Here is a 12,886-nt window from a genome sequence, read left to right on the forward strand (position 1 = left end):
ACCCTGTGATGCACACGTCTTCTCTCTTGCACTTTATACTGTTAGCACCAGGGCACAAGTCCTAAAAAAAGAAGTGGGGGGCGCTGACGTCACAACAGGAAGTGACGTCACGAAAGGTAGCGTACACTCAGTTGCAGTTTATAGTTATCGAGCTCCCGGGAAAATAAGTGGGGGGACGCCGTTCACCCGCGTGGTACCCCGACTCGAGCCCTGGTCAGCATAGCAAATAGTACACAGACCCAGCTTACCTGAAGTCCCATATAGACTGGTGTAGTAAGCTCTTACTTAACCTGTGTCCTGTACACTCCACCATGTGTATACAGATTCTACCTCTGTCCTTTCCGCCTAGCGGCAGTATCTGTAAGGTATGCCCGAATACTACAGCCTTCTGTGAACCCTCAGGCAAATGAACTGGGATTCACCTTCTGTTCTGTTCCCCCTGGAAGGCGGAAAGATGTACTTCAGAGCAGGACGGTTTCTGGCATCTGTGAAGAACACAAATAGGCTCCTTGTGAAAGAAATAAGGCAGGAGATTCTCCTTCCATTAACGTCAAATATCTCCATGCATCAAGGAGAAAGCCCTTCAAAACTATCATTTAAACAGCTTTTACTGTCACTGCATTTCACTCATTAAAGGATAAACAGATCATCTTTTTATAAAGAGTGGAATGGAAATAATGACAGGAGATGGAGAGGGTGATCGAGCATGAAAGAGATAGAGCAAAAGACAGCCCCACACAGGTAGTGGGAAAGAGGAAAAGAAATAAGAAGGACAATGGGCCAAAGGAAAGGAGGTGAAAGGAAATTAGAAAAAGAGATGTTGTGAGAGACAGCATCAAGACCCAGTACAACAACATTTTCAATTTCTTCTTAATGACAGTAATTGAGGATACTCCAAACAAATAAAGGTTTTTTTCTGTAAACAAAGTACTGTTCTTCTGGAATTGAAGAACAAGAAAAAAACCCTGTGCACTGAAAGGTAACCAGAACATCACATGATACGTCTTGATGGTTTGTGGGAAACAATTACATTCAAACCCATTAAACATTTTCGGCATCATGTCCACATTTGACACAAAATGGAGCAATTGGTCGCCTAAGAGATGAAACCTGCGGTGCTGTTGAAAATTGTGTTTTTAGCAGATAATTACATTCCTGCAAAATGGTAGATACTCTTTCTGTACAGTGTTGCCCCCAGGTAATCAAGAACTTGAACTTGGGTCAACGTTGATTACCTTTGGGGGATTTGTATACCCAAATGATGTAACAACCGGGCAGTGATGTTAAAGTTTGGAAACGCCTGTTCTGTGGCAACCAGTCGTCGAGGTGATGTAAACCCTTTATTTGTAAAGGTGAGCTGGTGCTACAGCCATGAGCTTTGAAAAAGTCTTGAGAGCAAATTTCAAATCAAACGGAATGTCCATGTACTGGTACTCAGCCTCGCCTAGTATGATTCTGAGTAACTTTATGTGCTGCACAGCCACAGGGAGCGGAAACAAGAATGTTGTAGATCCTTGGAGCACTTCTAGTTTCCTTTCATGAGCTGTTGATATATCTGATGTACATTTCAGGAGAGGAGGATGCGCCCACCTTGGTGCCGCTGAGCACCACCTCTTCACTCCCCCTTTTTGATATTATTTATATCTGATGTACAGCCAGAATCCTGAACTTACATTTCTTGATCCATTCCTTGGCTTGTCTCAGGTCCACAATTGGTCTGAATTCTCACTTGGGAACTTTTCTGGGAACCACATTTAGGGGAAATCTGTTGCATTAATCTTTTCATCCCAATTCTTGAACAAAGTTGTGATCTCTGATTTGCAGGAGGTGTTACAATCTTCTAGCCCCGTATTATATGGAGATGTCAATAAGGGTGCTATGGCAGGTAGTTAGTGGCTCTCGGCCACAGCCACCCACTACTTTTCCGGCGAGCTTTCCTTTGAAAGGAAGCATTGTAAAAGGTTAGAAAGAACTTGGAAAACACATTAGAAGGATGACGATTAGTTATTTTGCAAGCAGGCTTTCAACAAATATCATAAGAATTTTAAACTTGCTTAGAGCAACTGCTACTCTAAGAAGATAAGTGAGGCATGCAATAGTACTAGAGAGATTTTAAAAGTTGGTATCACACTTTATAAACCCTAGGGTATTTGCTCCGCCTCTTGAAGCCAACTCGAAATAATGCTATAGGTTAGGTGTGATTCCTCTCTTAAAAAAAACAATTGCTATTTCGGTTCTGTCTAATATAGACCAGTTTCTCTCTTACCAGCTGCTTCAAAAATTCTAGAAAAAATTGTTAATACCACCCGCAGCTGCTGTATACGGGCGTGCGGGGCGTGGCCTTACTGTTAATGGAGGGGAGAAAGAAGAGAGTCAGGAATACAGGAACAGCTCAGCAGCCAAAGGCCAGGCTGTTCTACTTAAATTAGTTTCAAGATCATTTTTTTATTCGCCTAGTGGGAGCGACTACGTACGCATGTGCCAGGCAAGGGTCTCTGTCGCCCTTTAGCCACAAGTGATGATAATTACATCATGTGCGTGGTGGGGCTTTGTTACAGGCACCTCAATCTTGATTGCCTCGGGCGCACACTTATCTGGCCCAGGGCGTGTCAGCAAACTTCCATTGAGAATCAAAAGCTGGGGCAGGACGAACAGGCTGAGTCAGGTAGGAATGGATGGTTTTTGTTAGTTTGCTCCTCCCATTCTTAAGTTTTCATCAACAGTTGAGAGGGAGGATTCAACAGGAAAGCCAATCTGTGGTTCTCGTTCTTGCCCGTGATGTGGTAAAGTTCTATTAATCCTGCAATGTAGAGTCACTGCTTCGTGTCCGGTGAGTGCTCTAAATTTGCCTGCTCCAGTCCTTTTTGCTCTGGTGTTGATTCAATCACATCAATTAAACTGTCCATCCAATGGTGATCCGCACTAGTCAGTTATCCAGTTCCGGAGGCAGAACAGGTTCTCTTTCCCTAAAAATGACTGTGTTACTTACCTCTGGTAACGCCTTATTTGGTAGAGGCAATATCGAGCCGCAGATTCTATACTTTTGAATTGACCCAGGTGCCAGTAGATGGCATCGGCCAGTTCTGTGAGGCATCGTTGCATTGTCCACTCTGGAAGTGAAGTCGATGTCATCGATACAGGTGCCACCTGACGTCAATTACTTTTAACAACTTTCCATACCAGAAGCACAGAGCCATGAAGTGCACTGACAATGGTATGTCCAAGCTAGGGCCCAGAAAGGGATTATCTTTAAGCCTAGAAATCTGTCAGCAGAGCGTGGAGGATGTTAAGCGGGGTCTGCTTAATCTGCGGCTATATATTGTCTGTACCAGATACCAAAGGTAAGTAACTTGCTCATCTGATAGAGACATCTAGCCGCAGATTCCTTACCTTTGAATAGATACTAAAGCAATACCAACCGTGATGGAGGGTCTGCGGACAAATTTAGGCTAAGAAGTCCGGCAGGATCGAACGGGCAAAGTGCCCGTGCCTGTTGACCTAACTGCCCATGCAATAATGCTTGGTAAATGTGTGCAGAGGCGCCCATGTCGCTGCCTGACAGATGACCAGGACTTGAACGCCACGAGCTAGGGCAGTGGTTGCAGCATTAGCTCTGGTGGAATGAACTCTCAAGCTTTCAGGAGGCTGGTTCTTGGCCAGTGCGAAGCAAATCTTGATGCAGAGAACAACCCATCAAGAGATGGTACGCTTCTGCACTGCCTGACCTTTCTTTGCCTCAACAGAGCCCAAAAAGAGTTTGACTGTCCACTCAGAACTCTCTTGTGCGGTCAAGGTAGAATGATAACCCTCTTTGTACGTCCAGAAGGTGGAGTCACTTCTATTCTTTAGAGGGGTGCGAAGGAGTGTAGAAAGTGCGCAAGGTGACAGATTGGGCCACATGAAATGGTGTTACCACTTTTGCCAGGAATGAGGCCCTAAAGCGAAGCACAAGTTTGTCAGGAAAAACTGATTGGAAGGGAGGCTTGAATGATAAAGACTGCAGCTCATTCATACCCCTGGCTGATGTAATGGCCGCAAGAAAGGCTGTTTTGTTGGTGAGCAGCCTGAGGGGACAATTGTGTAAAGGCTCGAAGGGAGGATACATCAGAAATGTGAGAACCAAATTAAGGTCCAACTGAGGCATAACAAAAGTGGAAAAAGGGACATATGTACAAGACCTCTGCGAAATCCATTTACAATGGGGTAGGTTGAAATAAGGGCGGTTGGTCAGGCAGCTGCAAGAAGGCAGACAAGGCAGAAAGATACCCTTTCAGAGTACCCAGAGCAGAGCACTGCTGGGCAAGGATCCAAATAAATAGTAACATTTCAAAAAGGGAGGTGTAAAGAGGGTCAATAGACATTTCTGTACAATATGATACAAACCTTTTTCTTCAGCCGAGTATATACTGTCTTGGTGGAGGGATGCCGGTCTTACAGAATAACATTACAGACTTTGGGAGGAAGATCAAAAGTTATTAACTGCTGCCACTTAATCTCCAAGCAAGAAGACAAAGAGTTGACAGGCTTAGGTGGAGGACCCACCCCAGCTGTGCAACAGAATATCCTCCCGAATGGACAGCCTGATCGGAGAATCGACGCTCATGTTCAGAAACTCAGGATAACAGACTCTCCGTGCCCAATTCCGGAGCCACAAGGATGACTTTGACCTGGTCATTCCTGATCTTCTTGAGAACTCTGGGGAGGTTTGTTATGAGCGGAAGGTTTATATAAAGTTTGAGCTCCACTGAAGATGAAAAGTGTCTCCCTTCGAGAGCCGCCTTGCAAACTCCAGCACGCAAAATTCCAGACATTGCTCATTCTCAGCAGAGGCAAACAGATCTAACCAAGGCTCTCCCCACTATTGAAAGAGACCTTAAGCCACCATTAGGTGGACACACCATTTGTAATCTGCTAGGCATTGATGGAAGAGTTCGTCCACCTTGGCGTTCAGGGTGCCTGCCATGCCTTGAACCACCAGGGAAATGCCCTGCTGTTCCAGCCAGGTGCAGAGACGCAGGGCCTCTTGACAAAGGGTCCATGACCACACCTGTCCTGTTCGGTGCAGTACCACATTGCAGTGGTGTTGTCTGTGAACACTTGAACCACCCTTCCCAGGAGTGACAAATCTGTCACTACTGTGAGACCTGGTTGGGGAAGGGAGAGGGGTCTGCCTCTGACCCAATTATGGTTCATTAGCCACCCCTACAGGTCCCTTGAAGATCCCTCCGAGATCTGGAGCAAGTCAGAGAGATTTCCCTGATGCTGTGCTCTATGGAACTTCCGGTCCCACAGCAGAGCCCAATATATGCCATCTGGCATGCGTCACTAGCAGGATGCAGGAGACCATAAGGCCTAGCAGCCTCAGAGTAAGTCTAACCAAAATCCAGGCTAGAGGCTGAAACATCGGAATCATAGCCTGAATATCCTGGACTCACCGCTCAGGAGGATAAGCCCAAAACTGCACTGTGTCCAGACCAGCTCAGAAGGGAGCATCTGAGAGGAAATCAGGTGAGACTTCAGCACATTGATAGTGAAGGCTATACAACCGGCAACAAATCCCTCTTGCAGGTTGTTAAAATTGGGGTGGGAGAAGGATTCCTGTCAAACCTGTCAATTACACATTGACCCTGTAGGGATCAAATCCACGCTGTCTGATTCCCTCAAGAACTCCTCAAAATCAAAGACAAAATCCTTTTCCTTTATTAGCCTCAACTGTCGCTCTTTACCAATGCATAAACTAGAAATTTTTAACCTGCTCTTAGATGAAGCACCCGACGCATTGTTTATTACTGAAACCTGGCTCAAAGAAAGTTCGGGTCCAGACATAGCTATGGCACTTCCTGACTCCTACGCTATCACCAGACTTGACAGGGAAAAGATACCTGGCGGAGGAATTGCCATCATCTTCAATAAGATTTTTTATTGCGAATTTAAACCTCTTTTATGTGTTGGTTGACAAGCGGCGACATTTAAACTTACGCTAGCCCCTTATTTCACTTTAGCCGGAGTCCTTGTTTATCGGCCTCCGGGGGCAGCTTCCAAATGGGTGACAAATATGTCTGCACTTATCGGACCGTTAACCATGAGAACTGCCAATTTCACAATCTTAGGCGACATAAACTTGCATCTAGAGAATGAGGAATGTTCTTTAGCTAAAGACTTCATAAATGACTCAGCAGCTTTCAATCTAACCTTAAAGAACTCAGGGCCTACACATCGTGCTGGACACCTGCTAGATCCCATCTTTTCCAATCTTAACAATATTGTGACGCATTCTACCCAGCTTCTGCCCTGGTCCGACCACTATTTGGTTAAATTTGCCCTTCAGGTCGACCCAATAAATAAAGATAATACTCCCCTACCCACCCAGTTTATAAGAAAGTGGAAACAACTTGACATTGACAGTCTCAATACCCTCCTGGAAGAACATAGGCCTTGCACTAAGACCACTGTTCAACAGCTTTCCTCCACAGTACAAAACTGGCTCCTTGCAGCCATTGACTCCACCCTGCCCAAAACAAAGCTTAAACCTAACACCCACCGCTCTCCTGCGCCCTGGTTCAACGATATTTTACAAAATGAAAAAACTAGATGTAAAAATCTTGAACGTCAATGGAGGAGGAGTTACTCCCTGTAATCAAGGAAAAATACAAAATTCAGCTAATAGCGTATCAAAAGCAGTGTAGCAAGGCTAAAGCAGAATTCATCTGCACAAAAATCACAAATGCCTTAGACCACTCCAAAACACTTTTTAAGCTAGTAAAAGAGCTGGCTGGCTCTAATACGTCTCAACTCCCACCTGAACTTAATAAAACTCAATGTGACCTACTAGCTGCCTTCTTCATCAATAAAGTCGACAAAATTCACCAAGACATTAATCAAGCTTCTAATAAATATAAGTTAACCACTGAAGCTACCCCAAACTGTGCATCACCTACCTCGGGTAATGCCCCAGGCATTCCGGATTGCTCTACTCCGGGTAATGCATCTTCTGTCACACTTGATAGTTGGCCCTTGCTGAACCCTGATATGGTTCAAAGGCTGCTAAAAACTATTAAATCTGGCTCACCTAAAGACCCATTGCCATGCTCAGTCTTAAAGCAACTTAACAGCAACGTCTTGGTTACCATCACTGATCTTCTCAATGCTTCGTTACTGGAACAATTTGTACCCAGTGAATGGAAGCATGCAATGATTCATCCGCTCCTGAAGAAAGCCGGTGCAGACCCCAATTTGCCAGCTAACTTCCGCCCAATATCTTTGCTGCCCACCTTTGCAAAAATATTGGAGAAACATGTACATCGTTGCCTCACTGATTTCATTACCACTCATGACCTATTACCATCCCACCAGTCGGGATTTCGTGCAGGCTTTTCCACAGAAACTACCTTGCTGGGGGTAACCGAAAATATCCGCCGCATGGTGGACAAAGGCAAAACAGTGGCACTTGTGCTGCTCGACCTCAGCGCGGCATTCGACACCGTGTCGCATGCGGTCCTCGCCCAAACACTCCACTCCCTGGGCATCCGTGGGGCAGCTCTCAATTGGATTAGATCATTATTGGAAAACCGCACGTTCCAGGTCTTCTCACAAACTGCCTGCTCCGATACCATGACATTCAAACACGGAGTTCCACAGGGCTCTATTCTTAGCCCGTTGCTTTTCAACGTGTATATGAGCCCCCTGGCCAAAATAGTGGAGGAAACAGGGCTTTTAATGTTTTCCTACGCTGATGATTCCCAGCTGCTTTTTTCTTTATCAGCTGCAGATTCTGATAATTCCTCCACCCTACAACTCGGACTCTGTAAAATCGCCGATTGGATGCAAAAAAACTTCCTAAAACTTAACGGCGAAAAAAACGAGTTAATCGTGTTGGGCAAAAATAAAGAACTTTGGGGACCCCAACATTGGCCAACTGAAATGGGCACCCCCCCTACCCCGGTTTCTCATGCTCGCAACCTGGGCGTCATTATTGACGACTCACTCAGTTTACATCAGCAAGCGGTAAAGACTTCAGCCACCTGCTTTGCCATATTAAAATGGCTAAAAAAGATCTGTTGGATGCTGCCTGAAAACACCAAGCAAACAGTTATCAATGCCCTAATAACATCTAGGCTAGATTATGGCAACGTTTTGTACCTGGGGGCGAACAAAGCTACTGTCCGCAGGATGCAATCAGTGCAAAATGCAGCAGCCAGACTACTCTGTAAAATTCCCATCTCTACTCCAACCACTAAATACATCAGGAAGTTACACTGGCTAAAAATTGAAAACCGAGTTAAATTCAAATCTCTATGTTTTATGCACAGGATTTCCACCAACACCGCTCCTAAATATCTGCAAAACCTGGTGCGCCCCTACCGTCCTTCCAGATCTCTTCGGTCTTCCACGGCAAATCATTTTGAAATTCCAAGGACCAAGCTGTCACGCATGGGTGGCAAGTCCTTTTCATACCTGGGACCTTCTCTATGGACTTCAATGCCACATACATTGCGGTCTGAGTCGAATTACATCAAATTCAGAAAAGCCTTAAAAACATGGCTCTTTAACATCTAGTTTTCTGTAACCACATTGCTATTGGGATCTGCCGCGCCGGGAAACCCTTTGTTGGGTAGCTGTGCGCATTACAAATGTAAACAAATAAAATAAAATAAACCCCAGCGAATGCACGACGTCTGCCATAGTCTGGAGGTGGGAGACAACAGCCTGGGGCCATCTCGCACTCAGAAGCCAGTCGTTGCAATAGGGAAAGACTGCCACCCCTGATCAGAGCAGATTAGCTGCGACCACTGCCATCACCTTGATGAACACCAGAGGGGCGCTGGTAATGCCAAAAAGGAGCACAGTGAACTGAAAATTCTTGTGGCCTATCGTAAACCGTAGGTAACTCCAATGGGCAGGCAAGATGGGGATATGACAATAGGTGTCCTACATGTCCAATGCTACCATACAGTCTCCTGGGTCCAGGGTAGACAAAACATGAGCCAATGTGAGCATCTTGAATTTCTCTTTTCTGAAGAAGTAGTTGAGTGCTCAGATATCTAGGATAGAACGAACACCCTTGTCCTTTTTTGGGACCAGAAAGTAGAGGGAAAAGCAACCACAGCCTACTTCTGGCACCAGAACCCTTTTTATAGATTCCTTGGCCAAGAGAGCCATAACTTCGTCCCGGAGCAGTGACAGATGATCCTCCATCAGCCGGTCATAAGATAGAGGCATAGAGGAAGCTGTAGTTTTGAATGGGAGGAAGTAGCCCCTTCAAACAATTTGCAGGACCCACATGTCCGATGTTAGGGGCTGCCAGTGGTGGAGGTGATGGTGAATCCTGCCACCAACTGGATGCCCATTATCTAAAAGGGCAAGATGAGGAAGGTTTGGGGGCTGCAGCTGCCAGGAGGGTGGTGGCTGAACCAGACCACTGGCTTCTCTAACTCACAAATCTGGTAGGACCCGCACCCTCATCCACACAGAGGCTAGGAAACATATGTGGCTTGGTGGCTGGGATAGGGTTGGCATGGTTGAAAGTTTCTTTCATTGCCACGACAGAAGCAAAAGGCAGACTGGGGACATCGGGCAGCTGAGAGGCCCAAGAACTTGGCTGTAGCCCGCTGGTCCTTAAAACGATCCAGCACCAAGTCTATTTTGTCTCCGAAGAGACAGGTGCCATCGAAGGGCATGTCCAAGAAGGTAGCCTGAACATCCCCCAAAAATCCAGATGTTCTCAGCCAGGGGCACCATTGATGAAACAACTCTGTCCAGTAACAGTTGTGCCCGAGCCACAGTACATAGTGAGCTTTGCTGCGTCTCTCTCATCTTTAACTGCTTCTGAGAGAATGGCCGGGCCTCCTTCGGGACCTGAAGTAGCACTTGCACACACACTTCGTCACAGCTTGTTGGAAAAGCGGCCCAATAAGCATGGGGTGTTCACTGACCATAATGCAAGGCTGGCGGAAGAAAACATTTTTTTACTCAAGCTGTCCAGCCTCTTGGATTCCCTGTCTAGGGAGCGGCAGGGAACGCGCCATGGTAATTAGAGGCTTGGACCACCAAGCTCTCAGAGGCAGCGTGTTGGGTGAGGAAATTTGGGTCCCTTGAAAGAGGGGTGGTGATGGTGGGCAATCGTCCTATTCACAGGAACCTCTGTGCTGGGCTTGAACCACGTTCCCAGAAGGATGTCAGTGAGGGCTTTGCTGAACAAGAGTAGGGGCTCAAAGGAGGAGACTCCTGGCTGTAACATCTCCATCAAGATGTTAGTCTTAACTGCCACAGAGGGAAAACTAAGGTGGAGGACCTCAGCCAACATCTGCACCACCATTGCTCCTCCATAGCCACTGTAGGGGCAGAAAACATGACGGCATCTGGAGATATGTCCAGTCTGCTGGCATCACCCAGTTCCTCACACCAGTCCATATTCTGCTCGTACTATTATTCTAAAGGGTCCAATGACCCCCCACTCCCATTCCTCTCTAGCCCTTCATAATAGGGCTCCGGCTCCGACCTAGAACACAGGGGTCCTGTTGGCAGCAGAATCGACGTCGTCAACATGGCTCTGGTTCCGTGTCGTCAGGGATCAGAAAGGGGTTGACGCTGCCAATGGACACCAGCAGCGACAGGATCGTCGGGGAAGGTTGCAGTGACTCAACCAGCGCCAGTCCAGGTCCATAACCGGATTCATGGGGGGCCATTGGAGCTGCCAGCACGGAACCAGATGGGGCCCCCTCTGATCCAATGGGGTCCGAAGGTGTTCCTGAGTGGTCGGGCCACTCACAAAAGAGTTGCATGGCCTCATAGAACTGTTTAAATAAAACAGGATCCCTACAGCTCCCTGAAATCTAGTGTGGTGCGGAGTCGGCCCAAGAGCAGGTTCCGAGAAGCCTGGCCTCGAATGCAGATGTTCCTGCATCATGTCGGACGATGGACAAGGAGAGGTTGAAGCACAATTTGACTTCTTGTGTTCCTTGTGCCTCTTACCCGAGTGCCCCTACGATCTTGAGTGGGACAAAGAAGACTTCAGACTCCTAGAAAGGTTCTGAGACATTCCTTTCAAGCGGGATTGTGACTTCCGCAGAGTTGCCTGCCAAGCTGCTAGCAGCTTCAGGGTCCCCATCCTCAAAGCCTTTGGTGCCATGGCCAGGCAGTCAGAGAATGGCTTGGAGTTATGATCGCGCTCCAAACACCATAAACACACAAGGTGAAGGTCCGTCAGCGACATGCCACAGTGACAGGCTCAACAGGGTTTAAAACCTGTCTTACTCAATGACATCCTAAGAAAATAGTGACAAAACGTAGCAAAAATCCTATCAAAAACTGACAGAGGGGTAGCTCTTATCTTGGATCAGCGCTGGCTGGGGCGGAAAGAAAAGATGCAACATCATCGAGCCGAGGCGACACCTATATAGTTGACGCGGACGTAACTTCTGGCGCTGATGACGCAGACAACACCAGGCAGAGCTGACCGAAGTCACCGTTGGCAAGCAATGGAACTACTTACGAACAATCTTCCAGATCCAGTCTGATGTCTAGGGAAATTCAAAGGTAAGGAATCTGCAGATAGATGCATGCGCACCATCCATCATCACAAAGTGTTGAAATAATGTGGAGTTATGTAAAGTTCAGCATGCCTGGTGATTCAAGCCTCTCCACTTTCGAAAGTCACCAGCCTCCACTGCATCTACCTAAAATTATCCTCTAGATACTATCCAAGCAATGTTTTGCAGAAGGCTGTTTTCTGTGGATGTGAACGACTTGTTATTGGGTGCCTGGAACAATGTTTGGTCCAAACCAACCCTGCAGATAAGTCAAACAGAATACAGATATATTTACAGCAGACTGGTTCTCCTGCAAACTGGAATACATTTCACCTTCCCAATAACAGAGCAAAAAGTTATAAAACACATGGGCATTATTTTTGCAACATTTCTGTAGCAAGGCAATTGCAGTGATGTGGGTCAAATGGAATGTGAGTTTGCACTTAATTTATCAAGCATCCCTGTTGTTTGTATAGTCCTCAGAAAGTTCTGTGAGAAACAGCATGACAATCTTCATTTAAACAGAGGTATCTTTCTATTAATCTAGCCATGACTTAGAGATGATTTTGCCTGTTTCACTGGGATATGATTTTTTGCTAAGCAATTATAAATAGCCTTTTCATGGAAAGCATTTCAATCCTAGACAGCATCTCTAGGCTGTGGTTGTTAGGTTTTGCTGATGCCTTTATGCATTGTGCTGCAAACTTTATAAAGTCCCCATTGAATGACACAGCATTTTAACACAGGCGTGCCACAATCCTAGTTTTGTCTCCTTTTACATGCTTTTGCACTGTCACATGTACAAAAACACAGCAGCTTATGAAAGGTGAGTCACTACCAGGAAACAGAGATTACGCTGAGTGATCCTCAGGTGTGTACCTGATGTGTGAATTATATTCTAACAGTGCTTGATTTGAGCTGGTGGTTGCAGGCCAGGGCCACTGGCAGTCATGTTTGGGGACCAGCGCTTATTTCTCACCAGCCCTTGATCCAGAGCAAGAGACAAGAAAACAGGAAAGGAAAAAAGAAGGAAAACGTGGAAATATAGTGACAAAAGGAGAGCTCAGGTGCAGCTTCTCCATCAGGGGTCAAAGGCTGCGCCCCACTGAAATTCCCATACATTCCTGCACAAACATTAAAAGTATCTATTTATTTAGAGATACAATAGTATCTCTAAACAAATCAATGTATTTAGGTCTGGGGTGTCTGTCCCAAGCTGCCTGCCCTTCTCGCTCTGAAGCAGGAGAGATAAGGCAGGCGGTAAATCAACTTTCTGAACTGTGACGCACCACTCAGGGCTTACCCTTCTAAAGCCCTCCATTGTCATTGCAGTCTATGGTAGTATCCACTGTAGGCCA

At 46.3% G+C, this 12,886-nt stretch overlaps 1 protein-coding gene across 1 annotated transcript in view; it reads right to left on the reverse strand.

Moving 5' to 3' along the window:
* Nucleotides 1-12,886, reverse strand: part of DNAAF8 (dynein axonemal assembly factor 8) — a 1,006,155-nt gene that overhangs the window by 326,747 nt on the left and 666,522 nt on the right. Inside the window, exon 22 of the mRNA XM_086939618.1 lies at nucleotides 423-485. Within this exon, the coding sequence (XP_086795744.1) occupies nucleotides 423-485 (63 nt within the window). The remainder of the gene's footprint in view (nucleotides 1-422; nucleotides 486-12,886) is intronic.

The sequence above is a fragment of the Lissotriton vulgaris genome, chromosome 10 (assembly GCF_964263255.1).
Source record: "Lissotriton vulgaris chromosome 10, aLisVul1.2, whole genome shotgun sequence".
Classification (NCBI taxonomy): domain Eukaryota; kingdom Metazoa; phylum Chordata; class Amphibia; order Caudata; family Salamandridae; genus Lissotriton; species Lissotriton vulgaris.